This window comes from Oncorhynchus kisutch, linkage group LG26, assembly GCF_002021735.2.
Source record: "Oncorhynchus kisutch isolate 150728-3 linkage group LG26, Okis_V2, whole genome shotgun sequence".
NCBI lineage: Eukaryota > Metazoa > Chordata > Actinopteri > Salmoniformes > Salmonidae > Oncorhynchus > Oncorhynchus kisutch.
In genome coordinates this window covers 26,401,987-26,427,832 of record NC_034199.2, presented here as the reverse complement: position 1 = coordinate 26,427,832, position 25,846 = coordinate 26,401,987, and the positions used below count along the sequence as shown (strand labels likewise).

The window sequence follows — 25,846 nt, the reverse complement described above, 5'->3', positions numbered from 1 at the left end:
TTCCCTCTCTCTCATTGTTCCAGGGTCTTCAAACTGCAGCCATCTTCGCTGGTTTCAGATCCTATTTATTTTGAAAATCAGTCATTTGCTCTGGAAATCACGCCCATGCTCCGATCATTTGAAATCGTTTCCCCTCTTTGCGAGGAATACATGAATGTCAAGCAGGTGGAAGAGGGGAGCTCTAAATACCAAGAGGTGCAGAATGCATAATGTCCACTGTTCAAAGTCCACTTCAGTGTCTCAAACCAGATCAAGCTTCTTTGTTAAAGAGATGTAAAAAAGTGAAATTTCGGTTTTTGTTGTATACATTTGCAAACAATTCTTTTTTCATTGTGTGGTAGTGTGTGTAGATTGATGAGTGGGAAAAAAACACATTTAATCCATTTTAGAATAAGGCTGTAACGTTAGCAAATATGGAAAAAGTTAAGGGGTCTGACTACTTTGAGAATACACCGTATACCAGCCTCCACCCTTCTGGGAAGGCTTTCCACTAGATGTAGGAACATTGCTGCAGGGACTTGCTTTCATTCAGCCACAAGAGCATTAGTGAGGTCAGGGACTGATGTTGGGAGATCAGGCCTGGCTCGCAGTCAACATTCCAATTCATCACAAAGGTGTTTGATGGGGTTGAGGTCAGGGCTCTGTGCAGGCCAGTCAAGCTCTTCCACACCAATCTCGACAAACCATATCTGCATGGACCTCGCTTTGTGCACAGGGGCATTGTCATGCTGAAAAAGGAAAGGGCTTTCCCCAAACTGTTGGCACAAAGTTGGAAGCACAGAATCGTCTACAATGTCATTGTAGGCTGTAGGGTTAAGATTTCCCTTCATTGGAACTAAGGGTGCCTAGCCCGAACCATGAAAACCAGCCCCAGTCCATAATTCCTCCTCCAAACTTCACTGTTGGCACTATACATTGGGGCAGGTAGCGTTCTCCTGGCATCTACCAAACCCAGATTAGTTTGTCAGTCTGCCAGATGAAATGTGATTCATTACTCCAAAGAACATGTTTTTACCGTTTCAGAGTACAATGGCGAGAGTCACACTACCTGCTTTACGCCACTCCAGCCGACGCTTGGCATTGCGCATGGTGATCTTAGGCTTGTGTGCTGCTGCTCAGCCAAGGAAAACCATTTCATGAAGCTCCGGACGAACAGTTCTTGTGCTGACACTGCTTCCAGAGGCAGTTTGGAACTCAGTAGTGAGTGTTGCAACCGAGGACAGATGATTTTTACACACTACGTGCTTCAGCACTTGGCAGTTCCGTTCTGTGAGCTTGTGTGGCCTACCACTTCTCAGCTGAGCCATTGTTGCTCCTAGATGTTTCCAATTACAATAACACTTACAGTTGACAGGGGATGGTCTAGGAGGGCAGAAATCTGACGAACTGACTTGTTGGAAAGGTAGCATCCTATGACTGTGAAATGTTCAAAGTCACTGAGCTTTTCAGTAAGGCCATTCTACTGCCAATGTTTGTCTATGAGATTGCATGGCTGTGTGCTCAAATTGTATACACCGGTCAGCAACAGATGGGGCTGAAATAGCCGAATCCACTACTTTGAAGGGGTGTCCACATACAGAATATATACACACACACACACACAAAATAATCTCAGTTTGAATTAATTTACTAAATTGACAGGAGTCATAGTGGAGTGTAGACTACAGCTCCTTTCGGTTGGATGGCAGTTATGCCACAAGCGCTGAAGCTAAAGTGCTGCACAGCCAGCCATGGCATCACCCCACCCCCCCGTCCGTCCGTTGTTTTTGAGAAAGCATTGTGTTCCAGACAGACATGCAAACACAAACAAGTGTTTCTCTCAAGGATGCACATTGCCACCATTAGCGAGCTGGAGCTGCTATAGGCTGACAGAGACAAAGTGAGAGATACTCCAACAGGCGCTGACGACTAGTTTACACACACACTCAGCGCTACTAAGGGAGAGGCTGGCACCGTGGCAGGATGACACTCTGTCGTCCCGTAAGTAATGAGCAGGATACTGGAGTCTCCTCCATTTGTCTCTCCCCACCCCTAGGGAGGTCTGGGCTAATCAGCGCTGTGTGACGGTGCACTGAGTCCAAAACGATCCAAGCTTCATTTACTGTTTCAGCCACAGGCCCTGTGGTTCACTCACAGTGGAGTCGGACTGCTGCAGTATGGCGTGTGTGTGTTGAACTAAATTGATCGGCTTTTCAGCCATGTGCTCTGTATTCATGGCTTCTTGCATGGCTTCTTGCGCTTCAGACATGTTTTCCTCTAGGGCAAACATGTTGTTTTCAGGCATGGTCTTCATGGCCATGTATTATAGTCTAGTCATAGACATATTTCAGTCGTTTATTTCTATGGCTGTCTTTCTTCTATAGCCAAGAACACCTCTCAGCCATGTAAGATGATGTTCTCTAGGGCTTTGTTTGCGTTGCTCCCTCTCAGCAGTGTCTGTCTCTACCCTCCTCCTCGCCAGGCAGGTGTGCAGTGTGGCCCCAGTGGTGGAGCTCCGACTTCATTAGCCAGAGCCGCAGGTGAGCTCTGTGATGACATTGAAAAGCTGTTGCTGGCAACAGCACAGTCACAAGCTACAACACAGTAACATTTAGGATCAGGATGTATTACACACTGTTTACAGCTTGAATACAATCTTGTAATGGTCAGAGACACACAAAACCCTCAACAGGAAGTCTATAAGAATCCCACATCAAGGGCCATTAAGTTGCCTAAACATTTCATGGTGGCAGAAACTAGTAGAGAGAGACCTGAGTGCCTAAGAACAGAGGCCCTTCCAGAGACTCTGGGTCATAAGTGAAACACACAGAATACATTATTCATGGACAGCCAGCAACGCTGACCCCGGTACAGTGTATTCACAAAGCGAAATCCCTGTGACGTGACACAGTCTTTCACCATGGATGCAACCAACTGAACGTGAGCCCCCCTCATACAGCAACACGTAGCGCTGCCAGCTTTCCAACAGTCTAAGAGGGTGCAGCTGTGCACTACATGATGGGGGAAAACAGGAGCAGATAAGAGACAAAACAAGAGGGGAAATGAGACATAGGGAGCTGATCTGATAAAAACACAACAGCATGTTAATAGAAATTATGAAGAAACGAAAGCCTTCCCAGCGCTCTGCATGGTGTTATCGATTACACCGATTGCACATGATGAAAAACCCTTGAGAGAAGAAGCAGCAGCACAGGCCTATTAGTAGTAGGCCTCACCGTGTATGACGAGACAGCAGTGACAATGGTGAACGGGAGGTGTTTAGCTACGTACCGAGAGCCAGCGGATGAGAAGCCCAGTTCAGAAGTTCAGATACACACTAGCCTCCTACTCAGTGTGATTGGCTGACTATCAACTGATGTTTCACCAGATCTGCAATCCAATATGTTTTGCTTTATGAGACACAGTGCCTTCAGAAAGTATTCAGACCCCTCGACTTTTTCCACATTTTGTTATGTTAGCCTTATCCAAAATTGTTTTTTTCCCCCCTCATCAATCTACACACAATACCCCATAATGACAATGCAAAAATAAGTTTATAGAAATGTTTGCGGATTTATATTAAATAAATAAAAAATGAAATGTCACATTACATAAGTATTCCAACCCTTTACACAGTACTTTGTTGAAGCACCTTTGGCAGTGAATACAGCATCGAGTCTTCTTGGGTATGACGCTACAAGCTTGGCACCCCTGTATTTGGGGAGTTTCTCCCATTCTTCTCTGCAGATCCACTAGAGCTCTGTCAGGTTGGATGGGCCACTCAATGACATTCAGAGACATGTCCCGAAGCCACTCCTGTGTTGTCTTGGCTGTGTGCTTAGGGTCGTGGTCCTGTTGGAAGGTGAACCTTCGCCCCAGTCTGAGGTCCTAAACGCTCTGGATCAGATTTTCATCTATTCTCTCTTTGTACTTTTCTCCGTTCATTTTTGCCTCGTTCCTGACTGGTCTCCCAGTCCCTGCCATCGAAAAACGTCCCGACAGCATGATGCTGCCACCACCCTGCTTCACCATAGGGATGGTGCCAGGTTTCCTCCACACGTGACGCTTGGCATTCAGGCTAAAGAGTTCAATCTTGGTTTCATCAGACCAGAGAATCTTGTTTCTCATGGTCAGAGTATTTAGGTGCCTTTTGGCAAACTCCAAGCGGACTCATGTGCCATGTACTGAGAAGTGTCTTCCGTCTGGCCACTCTACCATAAAGGCCTGATTGGTGGAGTGCTGCAGAGATGGTTGTCCTTCAGGAAGGTTCTCCCATCTTCACAGAAGAACTCTGGAGCTCTGTCAGAGTGACCATCAGGTTCTTGGTCAACTTCATGACTAAGGCCCTTCTCCCCCGATTGCTTAGTTTGGCCAGCTCTAGGAAGAGTCTTGGTGGTTCCAAACTTCTATTTAAGAATGGAGGCCACTGTGTTCTTGGGGACCTTCAATGCTGCAGAATTTTTTTGGTACCCTTTTCCAGATCTGTGCCTCAACACAATCCTGTCTTGGAGCTCTATAGACAATTCCTTCGACCTCATGGCTGGGTTTTTGCTCTGACATGCACTGGCAACTGTAGGACCTTACATAGACAGGTGTGTTCTTTTTCAAATCATGTCCAATCAATTGAATTGACCACAGGTGGACTCCCATCAACTTGTAGAAACATGTCAAGGATGATCAATGGAAACAGGATGCACCTGAGCTCAATTGTCATAGCAAAAGGGCTGAATAATTTTTTTATTTTGTTTTTATACATTGGCAATAATTTCTAAAAACCTATTTCTGCTTTGTCATTATGAGGTATTGTGTGTAGATTGCTGAGGAGTTTTTTAAATCATCCATTTTAGAATAAAGCTGTAACGTAACAAAATGTGGAAAAATTCAAGGCGTCTGAATACCTTCCGAAAGCACTGTATGTGGGTGTATTATTTTTATTAATGGTTCAGTGCAACGGCCCACTCAAAATACAAACACAAAAATCTGCAGATGTATCAAGTCATATACTGTGTGTCTGACATAGAGAATGAAGCGCAGAACAGAGGTATGATTCCTGAGATCACACTAATTATGATAAATTAGCAGACTGGAGTGTCAGCCCTAACTATGATCCAGAGGTGCTATGCTACATTTAGATGAATTGGAGGGCAAGGCCACAGCTGCTGTATATGTGCCAACTAGTGTTGGGGAAAAAGACGATACGGTTACATATCGGGATATCATTTTTTATTGTTTTGACAATATCGCAATATTATTTATGTGCTCGTTGGATTTACCTGCACCAAAACTCCAGTATTTTTCCTTCATAGCTTGTTGTCCATCTTCTTTTGAAATCAAAATGTGTTCTCATGGCTCACTTGTCCTTCTGCAGCAGACATATGGTGAACAATATGTTTGGAACATGGATTCGCAACAAAATCACAGTATCGAATCACAATACATATAGAATCATGAGAATCACCTTTTTTTTCACCTTTATTTACCAGGTAGGCTAGTTGAGAACAAGTTCTCATTTGCAACTGCGACCTGGCCAAGATATAGCATAGCAGTGTGAACAGACAACAACAGAGTTACACATGGAGTAAACAATTAACAAGTCAATAACGCAGTAGAAAAAAAAGAGAGTCTATATACATTGTGTGCAAAAGGCATGAGGTAGGCGAATAATTACAATTTTGCAGATTAACACTGGAGTGATAAATGATCAGATGGTCATGTACAGGTAGAGATATTGGTGTGCAAAAGAGCAGAAAAGTAAATAAATAAACAGTATGGGGATGAGGTAGGTAAAATTGGGTGGGCTATTTACCGATAGACTATGTACAGCTGCAGCGATCGGTTAGCTGCTCAGATAGCAGATGTTTGAAGTTGGTGAGGGAGATAAAAGTCTCCAACTTCAGCGATTTTTGCAATTCGTTCCAGTCACAGGCAGCAGAGAACTGGAACGAAAGGCGGCCAAATGAGGTGTTGGCTTTAGGGATGATCAGTGAGATACACCTGCTGGAGCGTGTGCTACGGGTGGGTGTTGCCATCGTGACCAGTGAACTGAGATAAGGCGGAGCTTTACCTAGCATGGACTTGTAGATGACCTGGAGCCAGTGGGTCTGGCGACGAATATGTAGCGAGGGCCAGCCGACTAGAGCATACAGGTCGCAGTGGTGGGTGGTATAAGGTGCTTTAGTAACAAAACGGATGGCACTGTGATAAACTGCATCCAGTTTGCTGAGTAGAGTATTGGAAGCTATTTTGTAGATGACATCGCCGAAGTCGAGGATCGGTAGGATAGTCAGTTTTACTAGGGTAAGTTTGGCGGCGTGAGTGAAGGAGGCTTTGTTGCGGAATAGAAAGCAGACTCTAGATTTGATTTTCGATTGGAGATGTTTGATATGAGTCTGGAAGGAGAGTTTACAGTCTAGCCAGACACCTAGGTACTTATAGATGTCCACATATTCTAGGTCGGAACCATCCAGGGTGGTGATGCTAGTCGGGCGTGCGGGTGCAGGCAGCGAACGGTTGAAAAGCATGAATTTGGTTTTACTAGCTTTTAAGAGCAGTTGGAGGCCACGGAAGGAGTGTTGTATGGCATTGAAGCTCGTTTGGAGGTTAGATAGCACAGTGTCCAAGGACGGGCCGGAAGTATACAGAATGGTGTCGTCTGCGTAGAGGTGGATCAGGGAATCTCCCGCAGCAAGAGCAACATCATTGATATATACAGAGAAAAGAGTCAGTCCGAGAATTGAACCCTGTGGCACCCCCATAGAGACTGCCAGAGGACCGGACAGCATGCCCTCCGATTTGACACACTGAACTCTGTCTGCAAAGTAGTTGGTGAACCAGGCAAGGCAGTCATCAGAAAAACCGAGGCTACCGAGTCTGCCGATAAGAATATGGTGATTGACCCGAGTCGAAAGCCTTGGCAAGGTCGATGAAGACGGCTGCACAGTACTGTCTTTTATCGATGGCGGTAATGATATCGTTTAGTACCTTGAGCGTGGATGAGGTGCACCCGTGACCGGCTCGGAAACCAGATTGCACAGCGGAGAAGGTACGGTGGGATTTGAGATGGTCAGTGACCTGTTTGTTGACTTGGCTTTCAAAGACCTTAGATAGGCAGGGCAGGATGGATATACCTATCGTATCAGCACCTAAGTATCGTGATAATATCGTATCATGAGGTCCCTGGCAATTCCCAGCCCTAGTGTCAACACACTAACAGTGAATGGCAAGGCAATAAGAGATGAAGGGGTTAACATGGCAATAAACTTGATTATTGGCGATGCATTGCTGGGGCGGTTTATGTAATTACGTTTACCTGTGGCTTAGTGCAACCACAGCTCTGGCATTGAGTTCTCTCTGGCAGAGACTGATGCTGCTGCACCTACTACGGAAGAGGAGCACACTGACTCTGTGAGTAGGCTATTTTTCAATTTATGAATTGATCCCAACCCTGGTAAGTGTGGCTCAAGTATGATGACACTGGTTGGGCAAAATGTTTTTTCGAGAGACCAAGTACAATCTCTTACTGACTTGGAAGACAAAGATGTTCCTTGTTCAAAAAAACTATTCAGTGTCCTCTTGTGCAATGGTTTGACCTACATTTTATGGACAATAACATAAATGATACCTACGAATATATGGGACCCGATTCAGGAAACTAGGTGTATGTTGCAAGTCACGGCTTCACCGGAGAGCCGTTAGGTCTTGAATTGTTTTATTTTATCAAAATGCTTTTTTTTTTGCAGAAATGCCTTCTTGAACATGTTAACTTTCATGTGCCTTAAAAACAAACTTGTATGAGATCTGTAAATACGATTACAATTGTTAAATTACGAGCCTCGTGGGTTAAGCCACAGAAAGAGAGAGCAACCTTCCCACTAGCCATGTTCGGATTGGTCTGCCACAGAAGCTCGTCAGTCTGTGTTGGTAATCCTGTCGAACGCAGCTTTTTTTAAATGTACTGTGTAGTGGAGCTGCATAAGTGTTGCTCTTCACATTCTGGAGGATCAAGTTTTGAAATCAGTGTAATTAGAGTATGATAGCTAAAGAGATGGAGAAAACACCGGTCTCCGGATTACATCTTCAAACTAAGGGCAATCGTGGCATGGCATTCCTGGCAGGGAGACGCTTCCATGCGAGATGATGTATACAGGTAAGATAAGCTAGCTATATTTTCAGATATTACACGTTATCGATTTTGACAGTGGTTCCATTTCAAGCTAAAGGGTACTGTTAGCTAGCTAGCTAGCTAGCTAGCTAATGTTAGCTGGCTGGCTCCCTAGCTGATGTTATTATTCATTTCCAAGAGCTGTTTGCTGTTCTAGTTAGCTAGCTAACATTGAACATGGTTGGTTAGCTCCCAGCACTGTGGCATTGTTGGCACTGTTCATTGTTGGTTAACTAGATAATGTTAGCTAACGTGACGTGTGTGTTTACAGTGTTTACCTAGCTAGCTGTCTTAAGCTGAAGTGTACTGTTAGCTAGCTCGCTAACGTTAGCTGGCTGGCTCCCTAGCTGACGTCATTTGTTTCTCAGAGCAGTTTGCTGTTCTAGTTAGAGCCTAATGTTAGCTAGCTAACATTGAACATGCCCAGCACTGTGGCATTGTTGACACTGTTCATTGTTGTTTAACTAGCTTATGTTGGCTGGCTCGCTCGCTAACGTTACTTGTGTACAACACCCGTTGAATATGGCCAGTGTCAGTAAACGTCTGGAAAAAAGTGTAATGACATTGTTGCCAGCCAAGCTGGTTAGGCTGTTTTCATGTTATCCATAGGTAAACAAATCATCGGCCAGAGGGTCAAGTGTGCGCTCTGAACGCTCCGAGAGCCAAACAAGATGGGTGGTGTGAACGATGCTGAATGGGTGTACAGTCGTGGCCAAAAGTTGAGAATGACACAAATATTAATTTTCAAAGTCTGCTGCCTCAGTTTGTATGATGGCAATTTGCATATACTCCAGAATATTATGAAGAGTGATCAGATGAATTGCAATTATTTGCAAAGTCCCTCTTTGCCATGCAAATGAACTAAATCCCCCCAAAATATTTCCACTGCATTTCAGCCCTGCCACAAAATGACCAGCTGATATCATGTCAGTGATTCTCTCGTTAACACAGGTGTGAGTGTTGATGAGGACAAGGCTGGAGATCATTCTCCAGCCATTTATCGGATTATCAAGAACTTCAAGGAGAGCGGTTCAATTGTTGTGAAGAAGGCTTCAGGGCACCCAAGAAAGTCCAGCAAGCGCCAGGACTGTCTCCTAAAGTTTATTCAGCTGTGGGATCGGGGCACCACCAGTACAGAGCTTGCTCAGGAATGGCAGCAGGCAGGTGTGAGTGCATCTGCACGCACAGTGAGGCAAAGACTTTTGGAGGATGGCCTGGTACCAAGAAGGGCAGCAACGAAGCCACTTCTCTCCAGGAAAAACATCAGGGACATACTGATATTCTGCAAAAGACACAGGGATTGGACTGCTGAGGACTGGGGTAAAGTCATTTTCTCTGATGAATCCCCTTTCCGATTGTTTGGGCATCCAGAAAAAAGCTTGTCCGGAGAAGACAAGGTGAGCGCTACCATCAGTCCTGTGTCATGCCAACAGTAAAGCATCCTGAGACCATTCATATGTGGGGTTGCTTCTCAGCCAAGGGAGTGGGCTCACTCACAATTTTGCCTAAGAACACAGCCATGAATAAAGAATGGAACCAACACATCCTCTGAGAGCAACTTCTCCCAACCATCCAGGAACAGTTTGGTGACGAAGGCAAAAGTGATAACTAAGTGGCTCAGAGAACAAAACATCAATATTTAGGGTCCATAGCCAGGAAACTCCCCAGACTTTAATCCCACTGAGAGGCGGGTGGACAAACAAAAACCCGCAAATTCTGACAAACTCCAAGCATTGATCATGCAAGAATGGGCTGCCATCAGACAGGATGTGGCCCAGAACTTAATTGACAGCATGCCAGGGCAGAGGTCTTGAAAAAGAAGGGTCAACACTGCAAATATTGACTCTTTACATCAACTTCATGTAATTGTCAATAAAAGCCTTTGACACTTTACTTATAAAATGCTTGTAATTATACTTCATACTTTATACTTCAGTATTCTAAAGCAGCAAACTATGTAGAAATTAATATTTGTGTCATTCTCAAAACTTTTGGCCATGAGTGTAGACAAAGAAGAGCTCTTCACTAGATGGAATGTTTTTCTAAGACAAAAGTGAGTTTACAAGCTGATCAACATTCAAAGCAGAATTACTTTCCCATTGTTCCTCAAATACAGTGCATGATATACCCTTTTGTAGCTCCGAGTCTCTACTTTTATCTAATGTAAACAGCACCATTTCAAAAGACCAAATCCAGGTGGTGAGTCACTCCCAAAATCCATTTGCTGAATGCTGGCTGAACCTTCCAGATAACTAGATGTGTTGATAGGATTCAAAACAAACGGACTGAAAACAGGTGGTACCGAGAAAATTACATCTAAACAACACAAGATCTGGCAGCAAGGCTTACTTTGATTTCTCAACTCATCCTCAACCATTATAACATTACGATTATAACATTTCAACTCCACCATGAAAATAAATACATAAAACACAGCACACTGTATATATAGAAAAGCTAATTATACTGTTTAGGAGTATACAATAATAGGAGTAAAAAGCATGTAACTGATTCAAGTACTGACTCCTTTACAATACGGTCAATGCATTCTATCACCTCCCACATTCCATTCCTCTTCATATGAGGGTGTTATTAAATACTTCAGAGTTCAAGTAACAGACACATCAAGAAATTACACAAATTAACTTTTAACAAGGCACAGCTGTTAACTTCTTATGGCTGGGGGCAGTATTGAGTAGCTTGGATGAATAAGGTGCCCAGAGTAAACTGCCTGCTACTCAGGCCCAGAAGCTAAGATATGCATATTATATATTTGGATAGAAAACTGTTTGAATGATGTCTGTGAGAATAACAGAACTCATAAGGCAGGCAAAAACTTCCACTAGATGTCAATAGTCTTTAGAACATTGTTTCAGGCGTTTACTGTAAAGGAGGAGAGAATAAGAGCTGATTGAGGTAAGGGGTCTGCCAGAAAGCCATGAGCTCATTCAGGCCCGTGAGAGGTAGCTGCGTTCCATTGCATTTCTAAAGACAAAGGAATTCTCCGGTTGAAACATTATTGAAGATTTATGTTAAAAACATCCTAAAGATTGATTCTATGCATTGTTTGACATGTTTCTATGAACTGTAATGGATTTTTTAAACTTTTCGTCTGGCCTGGGCGTAATTTATTTGGATATGTGAACTGAAGGCGCGAACAATAAGGAGGCATTTGGACATAATCGAAGAAAACAAACATTTATTGTGGAACTGGGATTCCTGGGAGTGCATTCTGATGAAGATCAAAGGTAAGTGAATATTTATAATGCTATTTCTGACTTCTGTTGACTCCACAACATGGCGGGTGGCTTGTTTTTGTGTCTGAGTGCCGTACTCAGATTATTGCATGGTGTGCTTTTTCCGTAAAAGTTTTTTTGAAATCTGACAGAGCAGTTGCATTAATGAGAAGTGTATCTAAATTTCCATGTGTAACACTTGTATCTTTTATCAATGTTTATTATGAGTATTTCTGTAAATTGATGTGGCTCTCTGCAAAATCACTGGATGTTTTGGAGGCAAAACATTACTGAACATAACGCGCCAATGTAAACTAAGATTTTTGGATATAAATATTAACTTTATCGAACAAAACGTACATGTATTGTGTAACATAAAGTCCTATGAGTGTCATCTGATGAAGATCATCAAAGGTTAGTGATTCATTTTCTCTCCATTTCTGCTTTTTGTGACTCCTCTCTTTGGCTTAAAAAATGGCTGTGTTTTTCTGTGATTAGGTACTAACCTAACATAATCAGACGGTGTGCTTTCGTCGTAAAGCCTTTTTGAAATCGGACACTGTGGTGGGATTAACAAGAAGTTTATCTTTAAAAGGGTGTAAAATACTTGTATGTTTGAGGAATTTTAATTATGGGATTTCTGTTGTTTGAATGTCACCCTGCACTTTCACTGGCTGTTGTCATATCGATCTCAGCCGTAAGAAGTTAATTGAAATGCATTCCAGGTGACTACCTCATGAAGCTGGTTGAGAGAATGCCAAAAGTGTGCAAAGCTGTCATCAAGGCAAAGGGTGGCTACTTTGAAGAATCAAAAACTAAGATATATTTCAAGAGCTTGGAAAGTTTCTTCAAGCGCAGTCGTAAAAACCATCAAGCGCTATGATTAAACTGGCTCTGAGGACCGTCGCAGGAAAGGAAGACCCAGAGTTACCTCTGTTGCAGAGGATAAGTTAATTAGAGTTACCAGCCTCAGAAATTGCAGCCCAAATAAATGCTTCACAGAGTTCAAGTAACAGACACATCTCAACATCAACTGTTCAGAGGAAACCGCGTGAATCTGGCTTTCATGGTCGAATTGCTGCAAAGAAATCACTACTAAGGAACACCAATAAGAAGAAGAGGCTTACTTGGGCCAAGAAACACGAGCAATGGACATTAGACCGGTGGAAATCTGTCATTTGGTCTGATGAGTAAAAATTATCTTCGTGAGATGCAGAGTAGGTGAACGGATAATCTCTGCATGTGTCGTTCCCACTGTGAAGCATGGAGATGGTGCTGATGACACTGTCTGCAATTTATTTTGAATTCAAGGCAACCTTAACCAGCATGGCTACCACAGAATTCTGCAAAGATACGCCATCCCATCTGGTTTGCGCTTAAAAGGACTATCATTTGTTTTTCAAAAGGACAATAGCCCAACACACCTCCAGGCTGTGTAAGGGCTATTTGACCAAGAAGAAGAACAATGGAGTGCTGCATCAGATGACCTGGCCTCCACAATCACTCGACCACAACCCAATTGAGATGGTTTGGGATGAGTTAGACCGCAGAGTGAAGGAAAAGCAGCCAACAAGTGCTCAGCATATATGGAAACTCCTTCAAGACTGTTGGAAAAGCATTCCAGATGAATCTGGTTGAGAGAATGCCAAGAGTGTGCAAAGCTGTCATCAAGGCAAAGGGTGGCTACTTGGAAGAATCTAAAATGTAAAATATATTTTGATTTGTTTAACACTTTCTTGGTTACTACATGACTCCATGTGTTACGTCATGACTGCCCTGAGGGGATCCAGATGGGTCGGAACACCTTTGCAGTGGATAACTTCAGCCAGACCCCCGTAGAGTGAGTGGAGGAGGGAGCTGGTGGGGGGCTTGACACCTCACGCCCTGTTGTAAATTAAAGAAGAGGATATTCCAAATCCACACAGGAATGTTCCTTTGCTCCCAGAGACTTTCCCCATGAAACTTTAACACGTTCAAAAGTGAACACTGGGAAAATATTCCTTACATAGAACATGGTGGACGGTCAGAGGCTAGCTATAGAAAACTAATGTCATATTGGTTGTTATTTTGTGATGTCATTAAAATGTTTAAAGGAAATACAGTAACTTGAAAAGTACACACACTATATATGTACGAAGGCTCCATCCTCCACGTTGTCTTTGAAAAATTTAAGTATTTTTGTTAAGAGGGGGATGTGATTTTAGGAGCCATCAGAGATAATTTGTTTTCTAGAAACTTTGCACAGTAAGTAGCCACGCGCGAGTGAGGTCATAGAGTGTGTCAGCCTGGAGGAACCATCACTTTCGACTAGAGTGTATAAAAGGATTGGTATAGAAATTATTATTTCGGCCAGAGAGGTGTGTAGCTGCAGCTCACATCCAAAGTGGTTCGAACTCTGAATATCAACACAAGGTAGAGGCTAGAAGCTCACCTTCAGGACAATCACTGGTACAGCTGATTAGCTGTCTTAAGTAAAGTATTTAGAAAAGCGAACTTATGTGGGACCATTCTACGACTCTTCAAACCAACATATTCTACTCATCACCACTGAGAACCATCTACACATACTTATTTTCCACCATAATTTGCAAATAAATTCATAAAAAAATCCTATAATGTCATTTTCTGGATTTTTATTTCTCATTTTGTCTGTCATAGTTGAAGTGTACCTATGATGAAAATTACAGGCCTCATCTTTTTAAGTGGGAGAACTTGCACAATTGGTGGCTGACTAAATACTTTTTTGCCCCACTGTATGTGTACAGAGGCCCATTATCAGCAACCATCACTCCTGTGTTCCAATAACACGTTGTGTTAGCTAATCCAAGTTTATCATTTTAAAAGGCTAATTGATCATTAGATAACCCTTTTGCAATTATGTTAGCACAGCTGGAAACTGTTGTTCTGATTAAAGAAGCAATAAAACTGGCCTTCTTTAGACTAGTTGAGTATCTGGAGCATCAGCATTTGTGGGTTCGATTACAGGCTCAAAATGGCCAAAGATTTTTCTTCTGAAACTCGTCAGTCTATTCTTGTTCTGAAAAATGAAGGCTATTCCTTCAGAAATTGCCAAGAAACTGAAGATCTCGTACAATGCTGTGTACTACTCCCTTCACAGAATAGCGCAAACTGGCCCTAACCAGAATATAAAGAGGAGTGGTAGGCCCTGGTGCACAACTGAGCAAGAGGACAAGTACATTAGAGTGTCTAGTTTGAGAAACAGACACCTCACAATTCCTCAACTGGCACCAGTCTCAATGTCAACAGTGAAGAGGTGACTCCGGGAAATAAAAATACCAAATCTTTTTTTAAATTGTGGTTATCAAAACAGTTTTTAATCACACGATTGCATTCATAATTGTTATTTGTTGTGCAATGACTGGGCTTATAAAAGCACATTTCACTCCAGTAACAGCAGTTGTGATTTTTAGGCGCTGCTCTTGTGCTGTCTGACATGTGATAGGTAATTCCGCTCCTCAAACAAGACACTGTATGCTGTGTGCGTGGGATAAATAAAATATATGAAGACTAATGAAAATACACAAGCACCAATTTAATTCCACTAAAAGCAAATTAACCTATAGCCCGGTAAGAATGGCCGGTCAAATGTATTGTTGTGTTTCAACCTGCATTTAAAATGGATTAAATTGAGATGTTGTGTCACTGGCCTGCACAGTTGAATGGCTGTGATAGAAGACAACTGAGGATGGATCAATAACATTGTAGTTACTCCAAAATACTAAACTAAATGACAGAGTGAAAAGAAGGAAGCCTTTAGAGAATACAAATATTCCAAAACATGCATTATGTTTGGGGCAAATCCACACAACACAACACTTAGTACCACTCTTCATATTTTCAATAATAGTGCATCATGTGAAGGGTATGCTTGTAATCGTTATGGACTGGGTAGATTTTCAGGATACAAATAAAAACAGAATAGAGCTAAGCACAGGCAAAATACTACAGGAAAACCTGGTTCAGTCTGCTTTCCAACAGACACTGGGAGACAAACACAAGGCCAGCTAAAACACAAGGCCAACTATACCAACTATACACTGGAGTTGCTTACCAAGACATTGAATGTTCCTGAGTGTCCTAGTTACAGTTTTGACTTAAATCTGCTGGAAAATCTATGTCAAGACTTGAAAATGGCTGTCTAACAATGAGCAAAGGACAGCAACCAACTTGACAGAGCTTGAATAATTTTTAAAAGAATAATGTACAATCCAGGTGTGCAAAGAGCTTGACTTACCCAGAGAGACTCACAACTGTAATTGCTGCCAAAGATGATTCTAACATGTATTGACTGGGTGTCAAATTTATGTAAAAGAGATATTTCTGTATTTCATTTTCAATAACTTTGTAACAATTTCTAAAAACATGTTTTCACTTTGTCATTATGGGGTATTGTGTATAAAAAAATCTGCTTTCATTTGACATGCGTCTATGAACTTCACATTGGTGCTCATGGGTCCTTTTACATGGAAATGACCCTCACTAACATGTAATGATGATGTTTTTTTCAATGGCTGAGTCAGCTGCTTAAAATGCAAAGTCAAAAACATTTCCATGAGCTGTGAGTGACAAACACTCTAAACAAACAAATGAATTGTTATAGGAGGTTAAACGTAGTGGCCTTTCAAAACTCTTCATGTAGATAAACTATATCCCATCTCCTCAAACCGACACCTTCTTGCAATGCAAACTCACCCATCTACAGTCAGACTGAATTTTGTTTATTTCATAAATACAAAATAATAAATACTGCAGTGTTGTTCACATTGACATGTCGTGTACCACTTATGATCTTGGCCTCGTCTCTTCCCAGACATCAAACCACAATAAATAAGCTATGGCAAATTTTCTGCCAAATTAAAATGTGCCAAAGGGGAGGGTGGTGGCAACACCGAGGTCCCTGCTGAGTGAGAGGCAGAGAAAAAGCTTTAACATTTGCTACTCTACAACATACGACTGTTTCCACAAATGTCCACACCTGTTCGGACAAATCCGCTTTACCCACCTCTTTCACAAACAGGAAATAAACAGGGACTCTGCTTTTTGTGATAACAATTTACAGGTAAATCAAAGCATTAAAGTAGGTTAAAAGCATTATATAAGGAGCAAGCTAGTTACTAAAATCCTAAAATGCTAGTAGTGCCCTACTTTCATTCTGTGTGAAGCCATTACACACACACATATTTAAATTCCGGACTCTTGATATTGCTCGTTCTGACATTTCTTTATTTTTATTTATGAAAAAATAATTAACACCACCACTGCTCTTCACGCTGAGCTGGGACTACAAGGGTGTGTCTTCATTCAACAGTTAAATGAGTTGAGCACAGTCAGTAGAGGCCAATGTCAGTGATATACATCCTGCACACATAGCCATTAACCAAAGGCTAGGTGTGAGATTTTAAGAGTAACCCAGATGCATTAAGGCTAGAGGAAGCTCTTACTGTGTTGGTTTCTGTGACCCTCCCTCACCGCTAGTTGTTTCCTACCTGGCTATATAGTCATGTGACACAGTGCTCAGGTTGCTCTTGAATAAGACCTGTGGACTAGAGGTCGACCGATTATGATTTTTCAATGACGATAATTGGAGGCCCAAAAAATCCGATGCCGATTAATCGGCCGATTTGTTTTATTTATTTGTAATAATTAATTACAACAATACTGAATGAACACTTATTTTAACTTAATATAATACATCAATAAAATAAATTCAGCCTCAAATACTGAAACATGTTCAATTTGGTCTAAATAATGCAAAAACTAAGTGTTGGAGAAGAAAGTAAAAGTGCAATATGTGCCATGTAAGAAAGCTAACGTTTAAGTTCCTTGCTCAGAACATGAGAACATATGAAAGCTGGTGGTTCCTTTTAACATGAGTCTTCAATATTCCCAGGTAAGAAGTTTTAGGTTGTAGTTATTATAGGAATTATAGGACTATTACTCTCTATACCATTTGTATTTCATTAACCTTTGACTATTGGATGTTCTTATAGGAACTTTAGTATTGCCAGTGTAACAGTATAGCTTCCGTCCCTCTCCTCACTCACAACGACACCAGCCACCCTCGAAGCAGCGTTACCCATGCAGAGCAAGGGGAACAACCACTCCAAGTCTCAGAGCGAGTGACGTTTGAAACGCTATTAGCACACACCCTGCTAATTAGCTATCCATTTCACATCAGTTACAGCAGCCTCATCTCGGGAGTTGATAGGCTTGAAGTCATAAACAGCGCAATGCTTGACGCACAACGAAGAGCTGCTGGCAAAATTCACAGAAGTGCTATTTGAATGAATGCTTACAAGCCTGCTGCTGCCTACCACCGCTCAGTCAGATACTTGTACATGCTCAGTCAGATTATATGCAACGCAGGACACGCTAGATAAACTAGTAATGTCATCAACCATGTGTAGTTAAGTGATTATGATTGATTGATTGATTGTTTTTTTATAAGATAAGTTTAATGCTAGCTAGCAACTTACCTTGGCTTACTGCATTCGTGTAACCGGCAGTCTCCTTGTGGAGTGCAACGAGAGGCAGGTGGTTATAGCGTTGGACTAGTTAAATGTAAGGTTGCAAGATTGGATCCCCCGAGCTGACAAGGTGAAAATCTGTCGTTCTGCCCCTGAACGAGGCCGTCATTGAAAATAAGAATGTGTTCTTATCTGACTTGCCTAGTTAAATAAAGATTAAATCAGTGTCCAAAAATACCGATTTCCGATTGTTATGAAAACTTGAAATCGGCCCTAATTAATTGGCCATTCCGATTAATCGGTCGACCTCTACTGTGGACACACATTTTGCTGGAGATAAGGAAGAGACACACACACAGAGAGAGAGAGAGATGGAGAGAGAGAGACCGAGGAGAGCGAAACAGATATATTATATACAGTGACTTGCAAAATTATTCAGACCCCTTGGCACATTTTATTGTGTTACAAAGTGAAATTAAAATTGATTTGTCATTGTCAAAAATCTGCACAAAATATTATGTAATGTCAAAGTTTTAAAGATGAATAAAAATGTAATAATTTATATATAGTCATTACATAAATCCATTTTAATCTCACTTTGTAAGACAATGTGAAGAAATCAAAATACTTTTGCAAGGTACTGTAAATCCTACTGAGGGCCCAATAAGCTGTTGAGTTCTTCATATAGAGGAGCAAAGAAAAAAGGTTGCAAGTCTTCCATTTTTCTTCATAACTTTGGAGATTACACTTTTGCACTTTGTAGTACATTTCAATTCATACTGACATGTTTAAAGCAGAGGCAACAACACTAGATAGCTACGCATTCCTCAGCATCTCTTACCTGTGTCTGTGTTCATCATGGCCCCCCTGTCCATGTATGACCACCTGTCCACCAAGATGCTTAGCCCCCTTGGGTGCCTCGATATGCGGAATCAGCACATCTTCCAAGCCCAGGTCAAAGCGCTTGTGTTTTGAGTTGTCCGGGAGGAAGAAGAAAGCCCCAAAGCATAAAGTGATGAAGGCACTGAGGATGAGGAGGAGGATAAACTTCTCTGAGAGCCTCAGAGTGGCCCTGTGGTGTGGGAAAGAGGCAGCGCCGGGTGACAGGGTGGGTATCCTGCGGCCCGACAGTGGCAGTAGAGCTGGTGTGGTCATGTTGGACTGTGGAAATGAACTCAGGGTGGACAAATGTCACGGCTGTATTATCTTATGCTGTATTATCTCATTCCGGGGGCGAGTACGTGTCCAGAAATCAAGTGTTGAGATCCCTCAGTGAAGTGACTGGTCAGGATTGAATTTATGTTTTTTATTCTGAAATTGAAGGAGAGAGTTATGAGGACAGAGCAGGTTTACAGTTTGTACATACCATACACGCTTTGGTTCATTAGCCTGAACAATACCTGTCTTTACAGTCAGAATAATCATCACAAAATATAACAATGAGGCTTTTAAGTCAGTAACACCAAATCATTAACCTTACAAAAGACCTAGGAACCTGCACATCTGACTTTGGGAGTAACTGTATTTTGAATAAACACAATCTGTTAGTCCATAAGGATTAACTGCCCATACAGAATGTACTGTATTCATTGAACGCAATTATAAAGCACAAGGAAACGTTTCCAAGGAGAGTCGGCAGACCTTTATGTCAACCCTGTTTGAAAATGGAAAGATACTTTCAGGTAGGCAGGCTAAAGGTTACATCAAATAGTGATACGTAGCTAGATGATGGCAAAATCACCTGCGTGAGCGCGTGATACCATCACAACATCAATGCACATCACCTCCACTTATCAGTGATATCCCTGAAATCTAATGCGATACATATTTCCAGTGCAGTACCTAATATAATAGTGTAATTGTAAGCAAAGTCACACTTAAAAATATCTAATAAGCATAATTGTAGAGGAAACAAATCTTACCGTGCAAATTCTGTCATTCTGATCCATGTTCTTTGGTTGTGATCCGAACACTATGAGCTGGATAAGCAACGACAGAATCAAAACCAACTCGAAATGTTTTGTTAATGCCTAACTAACACATATTGTAAGTTCATTTAACAGGACAGTTATTATGCTTTCAAATAGTGAAACATTTTAATCAGATATTGTCGCATCCTCGACAAGGTTCTAATACAGAGATACTTGACCATTTCAATAGTAGCCAAATAAATGACAACTAGCTATCTACTTATGTTTCTGTTAAATTATGTGGTTAAAAATTGGTATTGTCTTGCTAATTTGTATGAATATTCCCAATATCCTGTATTTTATCAGCTTCCTCACCCGGGCCTGCGTCTATCGCGCAACGTCTCCACAGAATACCAAATTCATCCACTGAATTGACAGGATTGGCTAGCCATCTAGCTAGTTAAATTACTAATGGAGAAAAGCAATAACATTAACTTAGCTAGCCGATTAAACACATATATGTGTACCCGCAATATTGTATTGTAATATTAGCTAGCTACGTTTCTCGGATATGTTGAGGTTAGGAAAAGAGTTGGCCTGCTAAAGACTGCGCCTTTTTCTGTAAAGGCATCTGGCTAGCTAGCTACTGTTAGCAAGCTGGCTAGCTATCCTCCGGAGGCAGTCCGTTACGATATTTCGCCGCTGCTGCATCACCTCAATAATGCCTTTGAGTAAATCGGTGACAGACATGCATCCTAGTCCACCGTTTCCAAATAGCCGTGTTCAGAAATATATTCGGGTAACTCGCTATCTATGATTTCATTTTGTAGTTTTGCTTTCCCTTTGCTCATTTCATTCTTGATAGCTCTACAGCTCTCTAAATAGCTAGCCTCTGTCAAGGGATGTTGATACTGCTGCAACTCTTACAACGAACCACGGCTCCTCCCACAATCTCGAACATCGACTACCCAGCCTGGTACATTTAGGGAGCGTCTATCAATTACAAAAGTATTTTTGCAACGTGTTTTATTTGTATTTATTTAAACTTGATTTAAATAGGCAAGTCAGTTTTGCAACGTGTATGTCTGTGTGATTTAGCACTGACTGTACTTTGTAGCTAGTCCTTGTATTAAAAATATATTTGTATTGCATGTGAAAGACTACAATGCACAATGGCTGAATATGGATCTAGCAATTAGTGCTTTGCAAGGAAGCCCCGTTCAGTGTTTCCCAACCAGAGAGCTACTTGGCCTATCCACGGGGAGTATGAGGCTCATGAGACCATTGGTTTACTGGTAAAATGAACATGAGGGTTCGGGATGGAAGCTCATTCACTCCATGAAAAATAAATACAATTTTTGATACAATATCAACATTTCAAGATAGTAGAACATACTTATATGAAATGTTTCTTAATTTGTAATATTGCGTGGTGCTTTCAGAGGTGGCACCACATATAAATAAATCAGCTGTAAAACTGTTTTATATGGGCTATGATGGGACCAGATTTTTTCTAATCTGGTCATGGTTTTATAAAAAACTAGTCAACAACTGCGATTGGACAATATAACTAACAGGGCTGAGCTTGCTTTATGCAGGGTTGCATCATGTAGGCCTTTGCATCTGTAATTTAAAAGTTACTCACACAGTATGTCATCACTTTTCTGTTGATTGATTCATTCCAGTAAATAATTTTGGATTGATAAATCTAGGTAGTTTAGCCAACCAAAGTTTGAATTTAAACCAAATTTGATCACATTCACATTTTCTCTTCACACAAATAAATCGCCCTCTTTTAGGGTATAAATATATAGCTTAGGCTATGAATACATGATGTTACCACTTCGTTTCCAATGGCCAGAGGGGATCAGAGCGCATAGGCTTCTCTAGGCTATCTGCAGCTGATCAAACTGAAGATCGGATTAATTGTGCATGAGTTTTCAACCCTTTTGTGTCAATATTTTTTAGCAAACTGAATCAAAAGTGTTGGGGCAAATGCCGGCGGCACTGCTTTCCTGATCTCTGCAACGTGGATAGATGGAAATGGCAAGAATGAGCTTCAATAGTTCAGGGGTACTCAGGGCAGAGAAATTGAGTTGGTGGTACAGTAACCTAAAAAGGTTGGGAACCATTGGCCTAGTCCTGGAAATTCCAGACCTAGGGCCCTAGGGCATCATTGTTAACATTCTGGGAGACAACCCATCTGCCTAGGGATACTTTTTGCAAGGCCTTCAGTTAAGGGCAAGGGAATTATGGGAAAGTGGATGTTTTTTTAAGTGTCGAAAACGACATTGTAATTGTGTAGAAAGACATTTAGTGGCACATGATCCTAGATCCTATAAAATACACTTAGCAAATGCACTCTCTTGTTGCCTACCATTGGGCAACAGCGCACAGTCAATTATCTTCAGTCTGTCAGCTTATAATCAGAGTGCTGCTTTTGACCCTGACAAAATGTGTTTTCTGCCCATTTTTACACCAAGTCTGAAAATATTGCTTCAGTCTTTGACTTTAAACATAGTGTATAAGTTGTGATAATGGTTGTGTTGTCTTGTCTGCCCGTTTTATAGTATGTCAGAGGGGGGCTGGAGTGCAGATTTTTTGACACATTATAAAGTAAATCCATCTTGAAACGCAGTCACGTCCTGCTGAGTGGGGGGACAGAGCCCAAGTCAGTCAGTGGGTCCTTGAGTTGCCATTAGCTCAGGCCCCACTCCGCACCACAGGGCAGATTTATGTGACACCCCTTACTGAGTGAATTAGTAGTGTGGTGCTGTGGCACAGAGTGTGCCGTAATCACTGTAGAGTCTTCTTTGGAGATGCATCATGTGTCACTCACACTCGCAAACTGTACATTTGAGTGGCTGGCTCTGTGCCTAAAAAGACACCAAAACAAAAATGCTGAGCTGACACAAAAGGCTGACACTTTTAAAGCTATATCAGGTTCCGGAGGGAGGGGGGGCGTTTGCTTCGCTGCACCTCTTGTTATCAATGTCAGAGGGGTACGGATCATTGGCCTGGAGAGGACTCATGGTGAACTTCAAGCCAAACAAAACAATGCAGCAAAGACAAAGTGTTCATTACAAACACTTCTAGAGAGAAAAAAAAGAGTGGTGAAGGAAAAGAAACAAAGAAAGGACAAGTGGAAGAAAGAGATGGTGAGGGAGATTAAGGTTTAGAACAACGAGGCCCTGGTGCAGCAAATGAAAAGGCATACTCCAGCAGGTAAACATAACATAATGAAACAGCACCTGGCTTTGGAGTGCCGTGTGAACAGGGTGGCAAATTACGATGGTTTAAATCCAGTCGATAAAGTAGAGTACCATCATACCACCCTGGGGATCTATGCCGGGCCAAGAGGATAGGCTCCCATGCTATGTCATAGAGGGTATCTGTCAAATGTATGTTCCAGTGATGATAACATGGGGAGGGGGTTGGTGAGGGTTACTCCATATCTGATGTTCAGGGCAATGGGGCGTCTCTGTGCCATCCTACGGTGCCAAGAACACAGATGACGATTCCCAGGTGATGTGACATGACGAGCAGGTGTACTAGATAAAGAGAGCTCTACAAACAGGACTGGAGTGGTGGTGTTTGGAATCAGATGATCTGATGGAGACTCAGTCAGTCAGAGCAGTGTTTGTGGGGATAATTGAACTGTCTAGTATTCAGGTACTCTGGCTACCAGTTTATTTCTGTCTCTTTTAGGCCCAGGTGTCTGTAGATTCAGTCCTGTATGGCCAGGTTCACATTATTGCCTGGATATTGCCATGGGGCACTCCACTCTCCTGTGTGATGTGGGGTCAATTTAGAGCTATGTAAGTACATTAGTGTGATGATATGGCTCTGACCCTTTTCTGAAATCAGGTTACACTGTGTTCAGAGTGACCCGTTGTCAGAGTCTTTATTTATGTCACACACACACACAAAGAAAATGATCTCTGACTCCACTCATCGCATCATGGAACATTAGCTACAATGCAGTTGATTCTTCCTGCTCAGCGCACTCTATCTGGCCTGTGTGCCGTATCCATCTTGTCCAAAGGGGATTTACTAATATGTTCTGCAATGTACATGCATAATAGAGGTTGAACTAATATAAACCATTTTAAATAAATTATTCAACATTCATCATGAATAGACTCTACTCTAATTCCATCACCATACATTTATAATTATAAACCGCTCTGGGTTCATGTACTTTTAAATTACCCCCATTTCAACATTTGCAATGATGAAGAACTTGTGGTTCATCTCTTGGAGCCCTGAGATGAAGAGCCTATCAGAGTATGACGTCATTCACAGGGTTGTCGTGGCGATATGTCGTGGCAAGCTCTTTACAGGAAGGATAAAGATGGAGTTATCACCTCACACACACAAATATGCAAAGGATCGATGAGTGATGGTCCCAGCTCAGCACACCAACAGAAAGGAGGAGAGTCCGTGAATGAACCAGGTAGATTCTTTGTGAGAGAAGGAATAAAAATACAAGGAAGACAAAGGAGCAGAATGAGGGAGTTAGAGACAAATTATTGTCCATCACATTTTTCTGTTACGTTGTATTATTAGAAGAGGTTTTTAAGCTTACAAGACACGTTGTCTCAGTTTCCAATCATGGGTTTAAAGCGTTTATGTGGGACATAAAGCTCTTCTCTCCCAGGTCCACTCCGCAGACAATGCTTTAATGTGTTGTAATGTGTAATTGTAATGTGATTTCAACACTTGTGTTCTCAAGATCAGGTAACAGAGGTTAGTATTTGAGTCATCCACCCCCTCAACATCATCATTTCTAAAGATCTTTACACCTCCCTGCTCCCACCAAACAACTGTACAGAGGAGGGTCAGCTACCTCAGGGAAGGGGAGAGTGTGTTTGTTTGTTAAGTCTAACACAATGATGCCAGTAGTACAACAGCTTTTCAACCAACATGTAGTGGTACAGCTTCCACGTAGGCAACATCAACAACTGTACAACAAACTAAACATGATAATGGTGATTACATTATTACTCATTTCCAATACAGCGTAATTAGATAGGTATCACGCTTGATTTGGCACTGTCCCCACTAATAAGTATTCTCTAAGGCGCTCATGTGTAATGGAATATTTCCATTAAAATAGTATGATGGGCTGAAGTTAGCGTGAATAGTACACTACTGTCATCAAGTGGTGGAGAATGGAACTGCAGTGACAACAACCTTTCAGCCTATTATTCTAAACCATGACTACATTCATTATGAATGTTATGCTTTGTATTCAGGACGGAAATGATATAACTGTTGCTAATATTGTACCAACACATCATCAAGGGATTTTTTTAAGATGAAAGAGAATGGTCTTTCAATTACATTCATTCTTCTCACTTTTATCCCCAACTGTACCACTTCTTTCCCACTATTTCATTAATCATCTGAAATGGTTGATTTGTAGACCCATGTCTGGTGGTGTTAGGGGTGTCCTGGTCCTGTCCCTCAGAGCTGCACTGTCCTCAGATGGCCCCGAGGCGAGCCTGACCCTGTCCCCCCCACCGCTGTTACTGTTCCCCCCCCCCCCCCCCCCACTGCCGTTATCACACTCTGGGGCAGGCAATCGGATGCCTCCACCACACTGCCACAGCACGACCAGTGGGGCTTACCAGGGAGACCCTTATGGCCATGATCACAGCCCCGGAACCCTCCTGCACACACAAGGCAAGAGTGTTAATATTCATAGTTTTGTATCTGATATTTTCAGAAAGGAGTAAGAGATTAAAAGCAAAGCTATCGTGGCCGTTGTGCAAATACTTAGTATATCTGTCTGGTGCATAATGTCATGGTGGACAGCGAACACACACTTCTCGACTGACAGACACAGACTCATGTCTTCACAGAGCCAAAAAGAGTTCCTGTTACCTGATGTGCCTTGTCCACTGAGCGCACCAGACAAAGCACATGTCCAATTCTGCACATAGAGTGGAAGTCAGAAGTTTACATACACTTAGGTTGGAGTCATTAAAACTTGTTTTTCAACCACTCCACAAATGCCTTGTTAACAAACTATAGTTTTGGCAAGTCGGTTAGGACATCTACGTTGTG

General features: G+C 41.9%; 1 protein-coding gene across 1 annotated transcript in view; it reads right to left on the bottom strand.

Moving 5' to 3' along the window:
* The window catches only part of LOC109870951 (mannosyl-oligosaccharide 1,2-alpha-mannosidase IB), a 144,620-nt gene extending 123,915 nt beyond the window's left edge, over window positions 1-20,705 (bottom strand). The window contains exons 1-3 of the mRNA XM_020461669.2: window positions 20,150-20,705; window positions 19,787-19,843; window positions 18,706-19,175 (exon numbers count right to left, since the gene is read on the bottom strand). Coding sequence (XP_020317258.1) covers window positions 18,706-19,019 — 314 coding nt within the window. The 5' untranslated portion in view covers window positions 19,020-19,175; window positions 19,787-19,843; window positions 20,150-20,705. The remainder of the gene's footprint in view (window positions 1-18,705; window positions 19,176-19,786; window positions 19,844-20,149) is intronic.
* Window positions 20,706-25,846: the final 5,141 nt, after the last annotated feature.